Source organism: Canis lupus, chromosome 26 (assembly GCF_003254725.2).
Source record: "Canis lupus dingo isolate Sandy chromosome 26, ASM325472v2, whole genome shotgun sequence".
Classification (NCBI taxonomy): domain Eukaryota; kingdom Metazoa; phylum Chordata; class Mammalia; order Carnivora; family Canidae; genus Canis; species Canis lupus.
In genome coordinates this window covers 28,535,528-28,553,636 of record NC_064268.1, presented here as the reverse complement: position 1 = coordinate 28,553,636, position 18,109 = coordinate 28,535,528, and the positions used below count along the sequence as shown (strand labels likewise).

The 18,109-nt window shown below is 53.1% G+C and overlaps 1 protein-coding gene across 5 annotated transcripts in view; it reads left to right on the top strand.

Annotated features, from left to right (window-relative positions):
• Positions 1-18,109, top strand: part of TANGO2 (transport and golgi organization 2 homolog) — a 38,363-nt gene that overhangs the window by 5,795 nt on the left and 14,459 nt on the right. For 3 of the 5 annotated variants that reach the window (XM_025474820.3, XM_025474816.3, XM_035706635.2), the window contains exons 2-3: positions 6,290-6,385; positions 15,370-15,458. In XM_025474820.3, coding sequence (XP_025330605.1) covers positions 6,330-6,385; positions 15,370-15,458 — 145 coding nt within the window. In that variant the 5' untranslated portion in view covers positions 6,290-6,329. Of the gene's footprint in view, positions 1-6,289; positions 6,386-10,462; positions 10,587-15,369; positions 15,459-18,109 lie in introns of those variants that run through there. The other 2 variants (XM_049101866.1, XM_049101867.1) reach the window with 2 other exon arrangements.

The window sequence follows — 18,109 nt, the reverse complement described above, 5'->3', positions numbered from 1 at the left end:
ACTTCATGCTGGTCCTATTCAATTTCAGGAAAGTCCTGTGTAGGTCTTTAAATGAGGGCGTCATTGGGTCACAGAGGTCAGCTTTTTTTTTTTTTTTAATTTTTATTTATTTATGATAGTCACAGAGAGAGAGAGGCAAGAGACACAGGCAGAGGGAGAAGCAGGCTCCATGCACCAGTAGCCCAATGTGGGACTCGATCCCAGGTCTCCAGGATCGCGCCCTGGGCCAAAGGCAGGCGCCAAACCGCTGTGCCACCCAGGGATCCCAGAGGTCAGCTTTTTATGTGAAATCTTGGTTATGACAGAGATTGCCTGGTTGCCGTGGGTACCTCCGAGAGTCTGTGTGAGTTCTGGAAGGTAGCATCGCTAGGAAGCCATGGTGAGGATGCCCTAGAGGTTTGGAGCTTGAGCAACTGACTGCTGATGCCATCTCCTCGCCAGTGGGGGCATAGGAAGTGTCTCTTCAGGTAAACACAGTGTGAGATGTGCGCCCCCGCCTGCGCCCCCCCTCCCCCAGCCGCTGGCCATGCAGGTGTTTTGGGCACCTCCCAGGCTCCATGTTCCAGCCCCATTGTGCACATGGCTTCCCCTCCTGGGCGTGGGCCACTGTCTGGGGTTTTCCATCCCTGTGGGCAGCTCCGAGGCTCAGCTGCACCCTTGAGTTTGTGGCATTTGTGGGTCCCAGTGGGACCATGTGTGTACATGGTGATCTTTTGTCACCTATCACTAGCTTTCCCGGGGTGGGTTGACCACTGAGAGAATGGTGAGGCCACTACAGTGGCCATGGTGGCTTCGTGTTTCCATGATGTGGCTGGGTGAAGTGGCTTGTGGATATGCAGTGCTGGGGGGCATCCTGGCCTTCTGGGGGGACAGGAGCAGATGCAGGGAGGGAGACCCACTTGATTCCAGCACCTAGCACACTTCCTTTGTGCCTGCTCCTTCACTCTGAGTGCAGCTGGCTGGCATCCCACAAGCCCCTCTGGTGACCTCAGGCACACTGCCTAAACCTTTGGTGAGATGGGACCCACACCTGTGAAGCACCTGGCGTGGGAACGTTTTCACCAGCTGTCCTGTCCTCTGGTCTGTTGCCCCAGGGGCCCAGCCTCTTCTGGATCTGGGTGTCACCCTATCAGAGAGCCAGATTCCGTGGCACCTTGCCCTTTTCAGTGAGGGTACTCTTCTCCAGGTGCTAGGTTACCTGGTTGCCCTCCTGATTGCTGTGGGGCCAAACAAGGGAAAAGGAGGGAAAGTGAGCCCTTTACATCTGGAAAAGATGGGTCTGTGACATTTAACTGCCACCCGCAAGCCCAGGGGTGGGTGTGCCCATCACCACGGTAGCCTCCTTCGCCTGCTGGGGCACACAGCATCCTGGGCGCAGCATGCAGAGGTGGGTGTGGCTTCCGTCAATGCTTGGAGGCTGCCAGGCTTTGCTACCTCAGGGTGTCCACCTCGAGTTTTCCAAGGCCCATGGGTAACGTTCCTGATCAGAGCCCCAGGACCCTCTGGCCTGTCTCTTTCTCTGGCTGTAGGCTGGCCCTGGCTTGTGGGCTGCCGCGGCCTGCAAACACTCCATGGGGGCCTGGGCTTGCATGCCTGGTGGAGGGTGGGGACAAGTGGGGCAGGCATGTCACTGAGAAAGCCAGGCACTCTTTTGCTCAAGATGCCCTCCCTTACACATTTTACCAGCTTGGATGTCCTTCAAGGGTGAACTCCCCAGGACAAGCAGAGAGGCCACCAAATGTGGATGAGCCCCAGCCCCACCTGGCACGGCGGGGCCTACTGAAGCCCTTTCCCGTCCCTTTCCCACTGTGCTGGTCTCAGAACTGGGGGAAGGGGAGAGTGGTGTTTCCTTAGTGCCCTGAGAGGCCAGGCAGGCAGGTGTGGGACAGCAGGAGCAGGACCCTGTTTGCCACTGGTAGGAGTTCCAGCCTGCATGGCAGTGACTGGGACCACGGTGGCTATGTCCAGAACTTGCTTGGGGAGCCCTGAAAATCAGCAGGACTGAGAAGGTGGCCCATCGGGCACAGTGTCAGGGAGGATTTCACCAGGGCCTGGGTAGGAGGCATGCTGGGAGAAGGGCCCTGCACCCGCGGGTCCTGCCGAGGTACACGAGGCTGCTGGGGTGGTGGGAAGTGGAGCTGAGAAGGGGTGGGGCCAGTGGGCAGCGGGCCTGGCTTGAGTGGGGGGTGAGGGATTGGAGAGAAAGGCAGTTCCTGATGGTCCCCTCCCCAGGGGCTGGCTTTCCTCTGGTCCTTCCCTCCCAATGACCACGTCTTCATCGAGGCCGCAGCCCTGGGCTTTGTGCCCACACCTCCGGCGCCAGGCTGCCCGGAGACCCATCAGTGGCCTTGCCTCCAACCACAGAGCCCTCCCTGCTGCCACTGTCTGGAGGGCTGGTCTGCCACCCACACAGGCTGGCTAGGATGACGAGGTCCTGCAGCCAAGTTGGAGGGCTCTGCTTCTGGCTTGTGAGCATCAGTAGCCGGAGCTGCCCCTGGAGGATGGCCTTACCCAGCAGCTGGGTACGCCGCCCGGAGAGGTGCACAGCAGGCCAAGGCCAACGCGATGGCCTCTTCTGACAACCAGAGCTACACGTCCCTGGTGGGGCAGCATGTCCCCGGTGGAGCAATCCTCAGAACCATCCTCTGTCCTGGCAGGGCTCTGGGTGGGTGGGATTTCGGAAGTGATGGGCTGGCAGGGCTTCCCCCGCTGACCGCGGTTGGCCTGGTTGCCATAGACAGTGCCAGTTGGCCTCTCCTGGAGTATTCTCGTTTGTGGGAGAGACCAGCCCCGGGCAGTGAGAAGGCCTTTGTTTTCTGTGCTGGACCACGGCCGTGTGGCAGGTGCTCATCAGCTGACCTGGCGGGTGGGACACCCAGGACCCCAGGAGGCCCTGCATGCTTCCTGCTTCCCTGCACTGCAGTGTTCTGGCCAGTTTGACCTGTTTCATCAGTTGTGTCTCATGTGCTCATCTTAAATGAATTTTAATCTGTAGTTACTAGGGCTTCTGGTTCTAGGAGTCCTTTCCGGTGCATCGTGAAACTCCTGGTTTACTCTTTCACATTTTTTTTCCTGCAAATATTCTCAAGCTTCTTTTTCTGCAGTCAGAGTGTGGCTGGTTTACGAGACGTGTGGGGTTTGCTTTCTGCTGTTTCATGCTTATGGTGCTTTGTTTTGTTATGTGGTGTTCTTTCTTTTTTTATTAATATTATTTTTTTTTATGTGGTGTTCTTTCTGACGGCCCCGCTCTTCGTCCTTGAAATGATCTGTGAGACTTCTCAGAGGTGTAGCATGAGGATGAGAACTTTGGTTCGCCAGGTGCCTGGGAGCACTACTGGTGCTCGAGCCTCTCCATCCAAGTCTAGCATGAGGATCCCTGGACCCCCAGTGTGGCCCCGATGGAGCTCTTGTGGCTTCTCAGGGACTCTCCCTACTTTGCTGTCTCTGTGGCACTGGAGGTGGCTGTGGATCTAGCCCACCTTCATCCTAGGAGTTGTCTGTCAGGGTCCCAGCTCCACTTAGGGGAGGGTCTCCTACCATGTTCCCCTCTTGGGGCAGCCTTGGCCTTGTGTTCAGTCTCTCTGACCTTCACGGCCATCAAGCCCAGTTTGCCCAGGTGGGCCAGTGCCCCAGGGCAGGAATAGCCAGTGTACTCTGCTTCCTTTCCTCTCTGGGTTTCCATGTTCTCTGAGATAGTAGCCAAATCCTGCATGACCTTGTTAGTTCTTGGCTCTTTTCAAGATGTTTTCATATTTTTTCAAGCATTTTGAGTTGTTTTTACTAGAAGGATCAGATCCAATAGCCTGCCCACCAGTATTGATGGCAGGTGATCTTGATGGCAGGTCTTGATCACCCATCAGGTGATCCTAGGCTGATGGCCCTTGTGGGCACAACCAGGGTCCCCGAGGGTGGGAACCCAGCCTGCTCCTGTCACCTCAGGGCCATTTTGTATATTGGGCATTGCCTTTGGCTCCATTGTGTGAGGGCCAGCGGCCAGCAGCCCATGTCACAGGGCCCTTCATCTCCTGGCCCCTGCACTTCTGCTGTGGCACTGGTCTCCATGGTGATGTCACCTGCACAGCCTGAGGTTTTACTGAGGACCTGGATGGGTCCCATGAGGTGTTAGCGATGCTTGTGCCTGCAGGGACTGGGAGGAACATGGGGCTGAGTTGTGGTGCCCTCTAGGGCCTTTGGGAGTCAGTGGTGACAGTAGTGGAGTGGATCCTTCCTCCCCGACCCCCTCCCACCACTTCCCAGCCCAGCTTGACCAGTGAACGGAAATGGGTGGAGAGGCAGGGACACCACGGCATCATCCCACAGGAAGACCTACATGTGGCTCTGGGCTGTGGTCATGTCCATGGGGCCAGCCTCAGACTTCGGCCCCTCCTTGGCTCTTCTGTGACCCGTAGTCAGATCCCCTGACACCTGTCCATCCACCCACCTATGCTTGGGTGCAGGCACAGCTTAGATGGCCAGGTCGGCCAGGTGAGAACATCCTCCTGTGAGTTCTGAAACACTGTTTTACTTCAGAGACCCAAGAACTGGGAGCACTTGCACTGGCATACAGGGGAGCTCTCACCTCTCTTCTGTTCACCTGCCTACCCCACGGCAGGGGTTCGCCTCTCTCTGGACTGCTGTGTGCGGCTGGCGGGGACTCTGGCCTGGAGCAGGGAGCTGGAACCCTTCTCGGCCCACCCCAGCTCCTCCCATGCCTGAAGGGAGGACTGTCCCCGTGTCTCTCACAGCAGGCTAGTCCCTTCCCTCTGTGGCTTCTCCAAGGCCTGGGGGCAGAGGGTCAGGAGTGGCAGAGGGATCCCTGGGTGGCGCAGCGGTTTAGCGCCTGCCTTTGGCCCAGGGCACGATCCTGGAGACCCAGGATCGAATCCCACGTCGGGCTCCCGGTGCATGGAGCCTGCTTCTCCCTCTGCCTGTGTTTCTGCCTCTCTCTCTCTCTCTGTGTGACTATCATAAATAAATTAAAAATTAAAAAAAATATGAAAAGGAGTGGCAGAGTGTTCGTGGTTTATATTGAAACCTGGAGCGAGGATGGGCAGGGTCTGGGCATCCCATCCCACCTTACCCCAGCTGGGGCCCAAGTCATGGACCCTGTTTACAGATGTGGACCTCAAACCTTGGTCTAGTAGGTGCTGTGTATTTACTGGGCTGGGGGGCAGGGTACTGCATGGACCCTCCCCAGTCCCAGGGCACCCCAAGCTAGTGCATTTGGAGCTCAATGGCCTCCTCTAGACACACATGCATGGTCACACACATGCTTGCAGACATATGCAGAAGCACACACGCGCAAGCACCCATACATAACCGTATGCTTACGTGTGCACACAGACTTTACATACATGCACATAGACTAAGCACGCCCTCACCCGTCTTGCTCATGAGGCTCTTCTAGGGGCATCTTTTTGGCTTCCATCAATGTCTACACAGGCTCTTTCTTGTCCGTTTCCTGGCTGTGGCCACTGGCCCTGCCTCATGCACATAGGCAAGACTAGAGATCGTCACAGTCACCTTCTCCAGGGTCAGTGGCCCCAGGATCTCACCTCTGTTCTCACCTCTGCTGTGGGAAAAGATCTGCTGGCCCTAGAGGCTGCCAGGCACAGGGCCTATGTGTGCAAGGGGACCTGCAGCATCCCCACTCCCCAGTACGTGGGTGCGTGTCCACATCACCAGCATGCGTGCTTTGCGCCTCATCTCCACCTGCTTACATGGAGTGTACAGGGCCCTCTGGGTTCCCCTGGCGGTGTCTGTGCCGTCATGGGTGGAAGGCATGTGCTGAGGGCCTACTGTGGACACTGCTGCAGAGCATCCTCAGGCCGGTCAGACGTGACGTAGCCCTGCCTTGACAGACTGGGGACTGGAATTGGTGCCACTCCCAGGAGATGCGGTGGTTCAGTCTGGGTGGTAGGCATGCAGCAGACCACAGAGCCACCCATGTGTGGTGTGGGAGGGTACCCACCTCCTGCCCTGGCTGTGCCTGTGGTTCTTGTTCTTGCTCCTGTGGCCACCCTCCAGTGGCAGGCCCAGGGCCAGTGAGCATTGCAGGCATTGGGGGACAGTCTGGCCTGTGCTCATGTGTGTGAGCGCTTAGGGAGATGGTTGTATGGTGCCGGTGAACGCCAGTGGTATCTGGCATATGGTTCTTGCCATGTCCAGTGAGGGTCAGGGGCATCCCAGAGGTGGTCTTGTTCCGGGCCGGGGAGCATTGCAGGTTTGGGGAGGCAGTTTTGTATTGTCTGCCATTTATTCAATGCGTTTTTTTTTCCTTTGCCCGCAGACTGGTGACCCCGTGTGAACAAAGCTGCCCTCAGGGATCCATGTGCATCATCTTCTTTAAGTTCGATCCTCGTCCCGTTTCCAAAAATGCATACAGGTAACCCCCTTGCTTTGTGTCTGCTGTCCTCCGCTTGGCCTTGGATGCCCCACAGTCCTTATAGCGCCCAGGTGGGGACAAGCTGTACAGGTTGGGCCTGCCCTGTCCAACAGCAGTCGCTCGGTGTGGGGTGTGCCGGGGAATACCACTCCGTGGCAGGAACGCTGAACTAACATACATAGGTGCGGAGACTTAGCTGCTGAAGGTCGCTGTGCAGGCAGGACAGAGAAGCAACGTGGGGGCCAGCAGAGGAGGTGGGAAACTGAGGCCCGGGGGGTGGGGTCATGATCCAGTGCACCCCCCTCCCCACAACTCTGGGCCCTGGATGTGCCCCTCTGTTCCCTGGGCACCTCAGTGGGAATCCATCTGCATTTTTCCATGTGTGAGGCTGAGAGGTAACTCACAACCAAAAATGACATTTGAAACTCATCACTAGTGCAATTGCCTGGAAAGTTTTCATCATTTTAAAATCTATACCAGCAATGATTTGAACCATTTGAACCTTTTTGACTAGCTTCTTAGATTTGAGTCGCCCTGCAAAATTGCACAGACACCATGCTGCCTAATTTTGTGCTAAATGAAACTCATCCTAAGCCAGGGGTCAGGGAATGAAGAGTGCTCAGTGTTCCCTTTGTGCGGTGGAGTGGACAGCAGGGCCAGGCCAGGGGCCTGGAGCTGAACCTGAACAGCCCCCAGCAGAATCAGCTGTTTGAGTGAGCGTGCGGCCAGTGGGCAGGATCCAGGTGTACTGACTTGGGCAGGGGCAGTGTAACCTGCAGAATTATTAACTATGAGAGGATTTGAATGCCTTGGGCGGAGCCCCATCCTCCATCCTTAGGCTGAGATCTAGACGTTGCCGGAGAGGCTCAGCGGTGGCACCCTGGATGGCAAAGAAATCACCGGGAGGCCATGGCAGCAGAACTTTCTAGGAGTCTGGCCTCTGCTGTGCAGGCAGCTGTCACAGGAGGCTGTTGGGGGAAGCTGCTGGCCACTGGGCTCATGGGGGAAGCCCTGTGTGTATCTGGGCTGAGTCTGGGGGAGCCACACATGTTGCAGGAGTGTCCCGAGGAAGCACCCTGCAGCCAGGAAAAGAAGCCTCTCCCCCTGCGGTGTCTCTCCAGTGCCCTCTACTGACCAAACTTAATATGGTACTAGCCCCAAAGTTCAGCTCCTTTACCAGGAGGAGGCAAAAAAGGGCAGATTTGGGACTGAGCCATAATAGTTGAATTCCTGACAAGGTCTGCCCCTTTGGCTCGTGAGGTTTCATGTGCACCCTTCTACGCTCATGTGAACTCTCACACACCAACAAAATGACTGTGGTTCTACCTGATGAGTGAAGAATTCCTCACACGGGGACACGCAGTGTGACGGTCACTGCGTCTGTTGCTGGCTGTGTTTACTAGCAGATTCAGCCACAGTCTCCCTGGATATGCTGTTTCCCGAGGCTACCTCCGGTCTCCTGCCAGTAGGATAAACATGAGAAGAAGGAGGGAGGAGGTCTTTCTTGCTTTCGTGCAGGACCTGTGTCCCTGCCAAGATGTCTTCCCATAACGACTCCTTGTGGGTTGTGATTTGTGATGGCCTTAGTGTTTCTTTCCAGTGTATTCCAAAGCCCTAAGCCAAAAATGAAATATGCTGCCTCTGGTGACTGACCCAATATACTCGTTTACCTTATTGGGTGGGAGGGCCGGAGGGGCTTCCAGGGGCTGCTCCTGTTCTAGCTGTGGAGCTCTCTGGCCCGTGAGAACGGGTGGCTGCAGGCCCTTAGTGTCTGTGCTCCTGTGTATGTGTGATATGAGAAGAGTGTGGGAGGAACAAAGAGGGGTCACCTCGGCAGGAACACTGCAGCTGGGCCTTTCAGAGATCTGAGATGAGCTCCCGGTACCTGGAGTGGATTGGGGAGCAGGCCAGGCTCCAGGGCCAGCAGTGTGGAGGGGAGGAGGCCCTGGCTACACAGTGCTGCCAGGGGCCATCTGGGCCTGCAGGACCTGCCCTGGCGTCCCCTCACTTGGGCTCCCTCCTGCTTTAGCCAACCCCTGGCCTGGCCTGCAATGCACCAGCTTCTGCCCCCCACCTCGGCATCCACTGCTGTGTCTTCGTCCTCCCTCCCCCCATAACTAGCAGGAATAGGAGTGTGTGCCATCCTCACCATTTACAAGTGTCCAGTTCAGTGGCATCAAGTACATTCACATCGTTGTGCAACCATCCCCACCATCCATGTCCAGAGCTCTTCATTGTCCCCGACTGACACCTGTCTCCACCAAACACTAAGTTCCCGTTCCCCTCCCCCCAGCCCCTGGCCACCACCAGTCTGCTCTCTGTCTCTATGACCTTGACTACTCTGGGGACCTCATATAAGTGGAATCGTAGTATTTTTGTGTGACTGACTTATTTCACTTAGCATCGTGTCCTCTAGATCGTGGTGTGGCATGTGTCAGCATCTCCTTCCTTCTTAAGGCTGAGTAACATCCCATTGTAGGCACAATGACCACATTTTTATCTGTTCATCTCTTGATGGACACTTGGACTATTTCCACTTCTTGGCTCCTGTGAGTCATGCTGCCGTGAAGATTAGCGTACAAGTGTCTGAGTCCTGCTTTCCATGCTCTTGGGTGTATACTGCGAAGGGGAATTGCTGGATCATATGGCAATTCTATGTTTGTTTTTGGAGGAACTGCCACATGATTCCATTGAGTGTCTTTTGGTGGCCGTGCCATAGACTTCCCGAGCCATGTCACCCCATGTCTCCTTTTGGTGACAGAGAATGTCTTCACAGTGTGTCATCATTGTGCACTGTCCAGACCAAGTTCTCTCCCATCAAGCTGGACAAGCCAGGTATCCTGAGCCACCATCCACCTGGACTCTGCTACCCACAAAGCTGGTCTACGTGGCTAGGACACATCAGAGACCTCGTGCTCCATGGGCTGTCTTGCGCACCCTCAATATCATTTGACTCTTGGGGTAACGGGAAACACCTGTTTTTGTTTGTGGGTTAAACTCATTCCTATAGAATTGTTGCTCCAGGGTCAGATGGTTGCAAAGGGGACTTTATAACTGGAATGGTGGCTGTCATTGCCATATGAAGTTGTCCTTTAAACAACATGGATTTGAACTATAAGGTCTACTTATATGCAGAGTTTTTAAAGTATGGGACTGTGGGATCCCTGGGTGGTGCAGCGGTTCGGCGCCTGCCTTTGGCCCAGGGCGCGATCCTGGAGACCTGGGATTGAATCCCATGTCAGGCTCCCGGTGCATGGAGCCTGCTTCTCCCTCTGCCTGTGTCTCTGCCTCTCTCTCTCTCTCTCTCTCTCTCTCTGAGACTATCATAAAAAAATAAATAAATAAAGTATGGGACTGTAACTGTATTTTCTCTTCCTTATGATTTTTTTTTAAGATTTTTAATTTTTCCTAAGTAACCTCTACATCCAACGTGGGGCTCAAACTTACAACCTAATCAAGAGTCATGTATTCCACCGAACTAAGCCAGCCAGGTGCCCCTCCTTATGATTTTCTTATTAGTGTTTTATTTTTCCCTAGTTTGCTTTTTGGTAAAAATATGATATGCAGTATAATATATAAAATACATGTGAATTTGCTGTTTACGTTATTGGTAAGGTTTGTGGTGAACAGTAGGTCGATAGTAGTTAAGTTTTGGTGGAGTCAAAAGTTATATGTGGATTTTTGGGGCTCCTGGGTGGCTCAGTCGGGTAAGTGTCTGCCTTCAGCTCAGGTCACAATCCTGGGGTCCTGGGATTGAGCCCCACTTCTGGCTCCCTGCTCAGTGGGGATCCTGCTTCTCCCTCTCCCTCTGTGTGTGCATGTGCGTGATCTCTCTCTCTCTCTCTGTTTCTCAAATAAATAGATAAAACCTTAAAAAAAAGTTATACATGGACTTTTGACTGTGCGGGGAGGGGGTTGCTACCCCTCACCCCTGTGTTCAAGGGTCAACTATATATGTAAATAATAACTTAAACATTTTCTCTCTGCCCTACAGAAAAAACTGGGACATCCTCACTTTTGATGCTGTGGGCAGTGTCACCCACGGCTCTGCCATTGCCATATGCTGATCTCATGGGAATGTGATTTCTGGTTTCCCAGGACTCAGTTCCTGAAAGATGAGCCTGTCCTTGTCATACCCTGCCTGGGATTGGCCCGGCGATGGTGGCACTTGGTCTGTGCCTGCCACTTTGCTGGCCTGCTGGTGAGAGGCATGGCTCCTGAAGCATCTCTCCTTCTCTTGGGCCTCATGCAAGCATCGTATCATCTGCTTCCCCACTAGAGAAAGCAGAGCATGCATCCTGTTTTCTGTGCTGCCAGATTTAGCAGTCACAGTGTGTTGCTGAGTGGCACGTACTGGGTGTAGGCAGGGAGGGTGTAGGCTCAGCAACTGCCCAGGGAGTGAATGTGAGCGTGGCCACTTCTGTGGAGCATCTCTAGGCCTGACACTGGGCTGGGCCCTGGTGTCATGGATCCCATGGTCTACACCTCTCATCCACCACATCACTGTCACCCTGCCCCTCGATGTTGGGGATACCCATCCCTCCAGATGTGCCAGCCATCTCCATGTCACATCCCATGCTGGCTGCCTGTAGGCACTGGCTGGGCATGAACCCCCAAATGCCTTTGGGCCTCCTCATCTGTCTTGGTGTTGAGCTGGTCCTGGTAAGATGGGCTCCTTGGGTGTTCCTCTCTCCTGGGGTCACCTTTGGCATGGTGCATTATGGCCCCTGCCCAGATGTGGGATTCCCCTGGGTGGTCCCAGCTGCTGTTTCCCATACCCGTTGTTACCTGGCATTTGGAATTTTTGGTGACAGTTACCCAGTGTGAGTACTGTCTGGGTGCCTGTTGGTTCTGCTCATTTTGAATTTTAGTACCGATCTCTGCAGCACTGCAGCAAGGAGCATAGCAGATAAGAAATTACTTTAGCAGCCTGTGATATGCTGGCTTAGAGCTTTTCCGTGCTGGACTGCAGCTTTGCCTCGGGGTCCCAATGACCTTGTCCTGTGGAGGCAGCGGCGTTCCTATGGGATTCAAGTTATTTCCCTGATTATAAAGGGCTACATGCTCTGGAAAAAAGTCATCCGCTACAAGATGTACAAAGTAAAATGTGAGCTCCCATAACCCCTGTGGTAGGCCTATGGTTCCCAAGGTTCCTACCTCCACTGTACACACCTGTATTATTCATTCCCCTGGTCGTGTGTGGGACCATGGAGCTAAATACAAAGGGATTTTGCCAATGTGAAAAAGTCCCTAATTAGTTGACTTGGAGTTAATCAGATGGGAGTTGTCCTCGGTGGGTCTGACCTAATCAGGTGAACCCTTAGGTGGGACCAGGCCCCTCCTGAAGAGGTAAGCTGCTATGCTTGAAGGGGGCCCATGGCCAGGAACTGGGGTTGGTCTCCAGGAGTTGGGAGTGACTTCAGCCTAGGATGGGCATTCTGCAGCAACCTCAGGAACGTGAGGAAGATGCCAAGTCTCAGGGAGACCCTGCTAGTCGGCACATCAAGTATTATCTCAGGAGCCGCTGAGCAGAGCACCCAGCACAGCAGGCCTGTGCTCCTGACCACAGACTGAGATGAGGAGTAGGTGTTGCTTTAAGCCGCTGTATATTCTATGTTTGTGGCAATTTGTGAGGCCCCATAGAAAATCAGTACACTTCCCATTGGGTAATACTGTCATAGCTGTCATATAACCACTGTGGCCAAGCCATTTATCAAAATGTCTCTTTAGACTCATGAGCCAATTACCCTTGTTGGCTCCAGTCTGGAGGGGCTGCTGAGTGAGTTGTCATATCCTTCTGGTGGTTTCCATGGAACTCATCACTGCTGGTGACATCACTGGGGCATGGGTCTGTGCACCTGCTACCTGGCACTAAGCTCTCCCCAGATGGTGTAGAGACCCTCCCCTCATGCAAGTGGTGCACAGGCCAACCCCAAATGATGCACTGACTCACCCCCTAGATGGTGTGCAGACTCAACCTTCCAGGTGGTGTGCAGACTCAGCCATCCCTGATGGTGTGCAGACTCATTTCCCCAGGTGGTGCTTAGACTCAACCCCCCGGGTAGTATGCAGACTCATCCCCCCAGGTAGTATGCAGACTCACTCCAGGTGGTGCTCAGGCTCATCCCCCAGAGGGTGCTCAGACTCACTGTCCCATGTGGTGCTTAAACTCATACCCCCAAGTGGTGCACAGACTCTTCCCATCCAGCTGGTGCTCAGACTCATCCCCCAGGTGACGCGCAGACCCATCCATACCTCCAGACTGCACACACCCACCCCCAGATGATGCACAGACTCACCTATGGTTGAGGTGAGGAATGCCCACCCATGGATGATATATAATTAGTTAGTGGTTTCAGTTATTAGAACAAAACAAAGCCATGGGTGACTTGCTGTCCTCATATCCCCTGACTGGTAGGCATGTGCCCTGCCCCTGGGCGCTGTGGCACAGATGGACTTTTACTGGTGTTGTGCTCAGAGGTGGTGAGTGAGGGAATACTTTCTCTTACTTGGAGCCTTGATGTGGGTACTTATCATGCCCACGTGTTTCCCAATTAGGTATTTAATGAAATCCCCAGCAAACCACTAGCAATTCAGCTAAATAGTGATTCTTGTTGCAAAAATAACCTGGCAGTTAATATTCATGGTTACTAACAAACGCATGTCACTGCTCCTTATTTTAAAAATAGTAGGAGTTGAAAATCTTAAGAGAGAAAGGTTCTGCTCAGTCAGCTTTTTTTTTCCTCCCTAATTTTTCCTTTTCTGGAGACTTACATAAGAATCAGAACCAGAAGCCAATAGCACTAAGCTCAGTTTGGGTCTTGCCTCCCCGCATCCCTGGCCCCCTCTAAGCACAAGTGGCAGGACGAATGAGTTGGGGAGCATTGCTGGGTGTCTCCTGACCTCCGCCCACAGGGGTTGTGGGGCACCCGGCCCACACAAGCAGCCTATGGAGCAGTGCCAGCCAGGTTGGCTCCAGATCGAGTCGCAGAAGGAAGGGATAAAGCAGATGTGTCTGAAAATGGGGTCAGAGTCCCGCTGGCTTCTCCCTCAGGCTGCCTGTCTCAGCCTAGGGCTGTGGTCTGGCAGTTAGAGCTGCAGAGGATTGTCCTGCGAATGGCTGGGGTTCATATCAGGGACAGTGACCTTCTCCCTGCATGCCTGTCCCCAAGACCTGGAGCAGCCTGGAGAGCTGCCACAGGCTGAACAGGTGTCCCGAAGGTGGTGAGACTCCTAGGGCAGATCCAGAGGGTGTGACTAGCCACCCACAGTCGTTGGTCACATTGGTGCCTGTGGCTGGGGCTGCATGGGGAGGTGCAGAGTTGGGGGTGGGTGGTGTCACACGCTGTGTGCACCAGGGTAAAAGCACTTCTGTGGTGCTGGTACCAGTTTCACTTTTAATTTTATGAACTTTTTTGTTAACCCACATTTTACCATAAGTAAATGTTCATAAAAATCTTCTTTTGTACAACAACAAAAAATATTTATTTATTGAGAGAGAGAGAGTGTGTGCACCTAAGCAGAGGAGAGGCTCAGAGGGAGAGGGGGACTCCTCGCTGAGCAGAGAGCCCAAGTGGGGCTCAGTCCCAGGACCCTGATATCTTTTTTTTTAAATTCTTTTGTTTTTTTTTTAATATTTTATTTTTTTAAAATTTTTATTTATTTATGATAGTCACACACACACACAGAGAGAGAGAGAGAGAGAGAGAGAGGCAGAGACACAGGCAGAGGGAGAAGCAGGCTCCATGCAGCGGGAGCCCGACGTGGGATTCGATCCTGGGTCTCCAGGATCGCGCCCTGGGCCAAAGGCAGGCGCTAAACCGCTGCGCCACCCAGGGATCCCAGGACCCTGAGATCTTGACCTGAGCCAAAGGCAGATGCTTCACCGACCGAGCCACCCAGGTGCTCCTACATGTACATAATAGTCTAAGAGTCAAGAGAAAAGTTATTTTTGAAGACTTTAGGATGTGACCACCGACTGGACTAACTTGGTTTCAGATCCAGCGTGAGCATAGGTGGCTAAGCCACAGCCCCTGGCCCCGCGGCCTCTGTATACCTGCCGCTGGTGCTCGGAGGGTTCTTTGGTTGTACTTCTTAGACCTACACATCTCATGGACGTAGCAGTCCCACTCAGTCACTGTGTCCTCACTGAAAATGGCAAAGCTGACTAGAAACTTTGTTTTCCTATGTTAAAACTAGAGCAGGGATGCCTGGGTGGCTCGGCGGTTGAGTGTCTGCCTTTGGCTCAGGGTGTGATCCTGGAGACCCGGGATCGAGTCCCACATAGGGCTTCCTGCATGGAGCCTACTTCTCCCTCTGTGTTTCTGCCTCTCTCTGTGTGTCTCATGAATAAATAAATAAAATCTTAATTAAAAAAAAATAGAGCTCTTTTGAAAACGTTGACATCTTTTTTATTTGCTAGCAAAAAACTTGTTGGTTTCATGATGCAAACAAAACTAGAGAGCCACAGAAATGCTTACCCACTTCCCAAACACCCCAAAATGCAGGACGGCAGCCTCCAGCGATCCTGTGCTCTGCTGCTGCTCCACGTGGCCCCAGGGCCCTTCTGGTGGGCATGCTCACCAGGGGTAACTTCAGGGGAAGGGACAGACAGGCACAAGGGGCACTTCTCTGCACTGGGGCACCTGGGGACATGCCTGATGCCAGCTGCTCAAGGCTGTCACCTATGCAGGTCCTGCTGCCCTTTCTGGGTGACGAGTGGTGTGTGTAGGGTGGGATGGGCTACGCGTCTTTGCCCAGCATCTGCCTCTTTATTTGGCAGAGTCCGGGGGCAGTCTTGGCTGAAGGCTCCTTGAGAAACCTGCTTGTCTGGAGCCATCACTGACCTTTGTCTCCTGAGGGTTCCTGTCCTCTCTAGGACTCTCTTGTGTTGCTATGGAGGCAAATTTTCTTTGTTAATAGCAGAAAAAAATAGGGCTTTTCTGTTTTTCCCCCGAGACCTTTAATCATGCTTTGTCTTTCAGGCTCATCCTGGCAGCCAACAGGGACGAATTTTACCACAGACCATCCAAGTTAGCTGACTTCTGGGGGAACAACAATGAGGTCCTTAGTGGTGAGTCTTCCCGCATAGGGCCGGGGGTGTGGCCACGACACAGCAGGACGCAGGAGCCCCTGAGTGTTCTTACCTATTACTGGTGCTGCTTCCCATTGTAAGTGCAGGATGAATAAGTGGACGCTGACTGGACTCGTGGGGGAAGCTCCCAGGTTTGGGTCTGAGGCCAGCATTGGGGTGACCAGCCCTGAAGTCCAGCACCATTCACGTGGTGTGTTGTAGATTCCCGGGGAAATAGCTGGAAGGATCAGTTGGTTTTATTTGGATCCACCTTTCTGCTGTGGGCATACGGTTGGGTTTGTATGAGGTGCAGGTTCACACTCGATCACTCTAAAGCATCATAGCTGGTGTGTGCATACTTACACCTAGACACATTTCTGTTTACACGCTGGCACCTGTCAGGGGTGGGCTGAATTTGGGGAGCACAGGCTTGGTTGGAGCACGTTCAGATGGGAACTGCATGAGGAGTTCCCACAGAGACAGGAACGGAGGTGACAGCTGTGTTCTATGCCAGCTTGGCTGGCGGCCTCTCTGAAACTGTTGGACAAAGAGCAGTTTCTGCCCAAAGGGCAGGGAGGGATCTCCTGGAGGGCATGTGGACTGGTGTTGGCCAGGCTGGGTTCCCTCTGACTGTGAGCCAGGTGTCAGGGAAGCACAAGGGAGCCAGGCAGAGCTGATAGGGATGCTCAGATGCCCAGCAGGCTGAGTGGGCGGCCTCAGGGGTCTGGAGACACTAGGTGTGCCCTGCTTTGCCTGCAGTATCTAGAAGCTTGACTGTGGAACTTCCACGGAAGGCCTCCTTTATAGACTGGTTGGGTGGTGGTATGTGGAAATCACTGTCCAGGCTGGATTGTCCTGGTGCCATGTGGGGGTAGGACAGCAGTAGGGAGACTGAGGCAGGGCAGTGTCACAGGCAGGAGATCTGGCAGGTGGTGGGGAAAGCTGTTGTGAGGCTGTGCACTCAGCAAGAAGAGGCTGGGTCTCTGGGCTACGTCTTGGTCTCCTCAGAAGCTGCACAGGAGACCTTGGACATGTCTAGATGTGTGAACAAAAGTATGGGGCAGGGCTAGTGAGGATACCCCTATTGTGTAAGCTCCAGGCATCTCTGTACAGTAACCCCAGGGCCCATGCATGTGGGATCCTTGGCTGGGCCAGTGAGGGACAGGCCCTCAGGACTACGTGGAGGGCTGAGGGGAGCCTGTGGGCCTAGCTAGGACCATGCCAACCATCCTGAGCTAGAGTAGGATGGAAGGGGTCCTGGGGATGGGGCAGGCTGTATGTGTCACCACTACAGGGCATGAATGTGGGAGGCTGTAGTGGCAGTGAGGGAAGACTGGTCAGGGTGGGTGGGGTGAGGAGTTGAGGGCCTGATGGCCCTTCTTGAGGATTTTTGTGGATGAAGACACAGATAAAGGGTTAGCCTGCTTGGGCTCCTTGGCTATCCTGGCCACCCGGGCTCCATCTCGCTTGGTACTCAGGCTTGTACCCTGCCCCATGATCGGGACCAATCCCTGCTGAGGGGGTCCAGCCACTTGGAATCCTTCACCCTTTGTGGTGATTGGGACTTGGCCTCTGGCATGCAAGGGCTCCGGCCTAGTGGGAGGTCGCCCTGCTGCAGGGCAGCACTGGGTGGGCCCAGGAGGCCACTGTACCAGTTTAGGGCTGGAACCACTGAGAGCCACATCCTCCTACCATCTGACATCACCAAATTGTGTGCAAAATCGTAGGCCAGCAATTCTCCAAATGTGATCTGTGAGTTAGTAGCATCAGCATTTCTTGGGAACTTGTTAGAAGTTTGGGGAAATTGGGCTATTATTTTTTCAAATATTTTTTCGGTCTCTTGCTCTCTCAATCTCTTTCCCTCTCTCTGCTTCCTCACACATATATTAGTTTTCTTTTTTTTAATATTAGTTTTCTTGAGGTTTTCCCACACTTTGATGATGCTCAATTCATTTTTTAAAAGATTTCGTTTATGAGTTTTTTAAAGAAAGAGAGGAGTGTGCATGTGAGTGGGGGTGGGGGCAGAGGGAGAGAGTGAGAATCTCAAGTGGATACCCTGCTGAGCACAGAGCCTGACTCAGGGCTTGATTTCATGACCCTGAGATCGTGGCTTGAGCCAAAATCAAGAGTCAGACACTTAGCTGATGAGCCACCCAGACGCCCCTGATGATACTCCATTCATTTTTAAAAACCCTGTTTTCTCTCTGTTTCATTTTAGATCATTTCTATTATTATATCTTCACATTAGCTAATCTTTTTTCTGCAGTGTCTAATCTGCTTTTTCCTCCATCCTATATGTTTATCTCCGACATTGTAGGTTTTAACCTCTAGAAGTTCAATTTTTTATCTTCTTTGTATGTTCTTAACTGCTTTAGCATAGAGAGTATAGTTGTAATAACTGTTTGAATATCCTTGTCTGCAAAGTCTGACGTCTGCTTTAGTTCCAGTTTAGTTTTAATAGATTGAGCTTTTAGTAAGCAGGACCATGTTTTTCTGCTTCTTTGCATGCTTGGTAATTTTTGATTGGATGCTAAACATTTGTGGATTTTATCTTGTTGGGGATTGAGTATTTTTGTATATCTATAAATATTTCTGAGCTTTGCCCTGGGATAACAGCCAAGTTACTCAGAAACAGTTTGATCCTTTCAGTT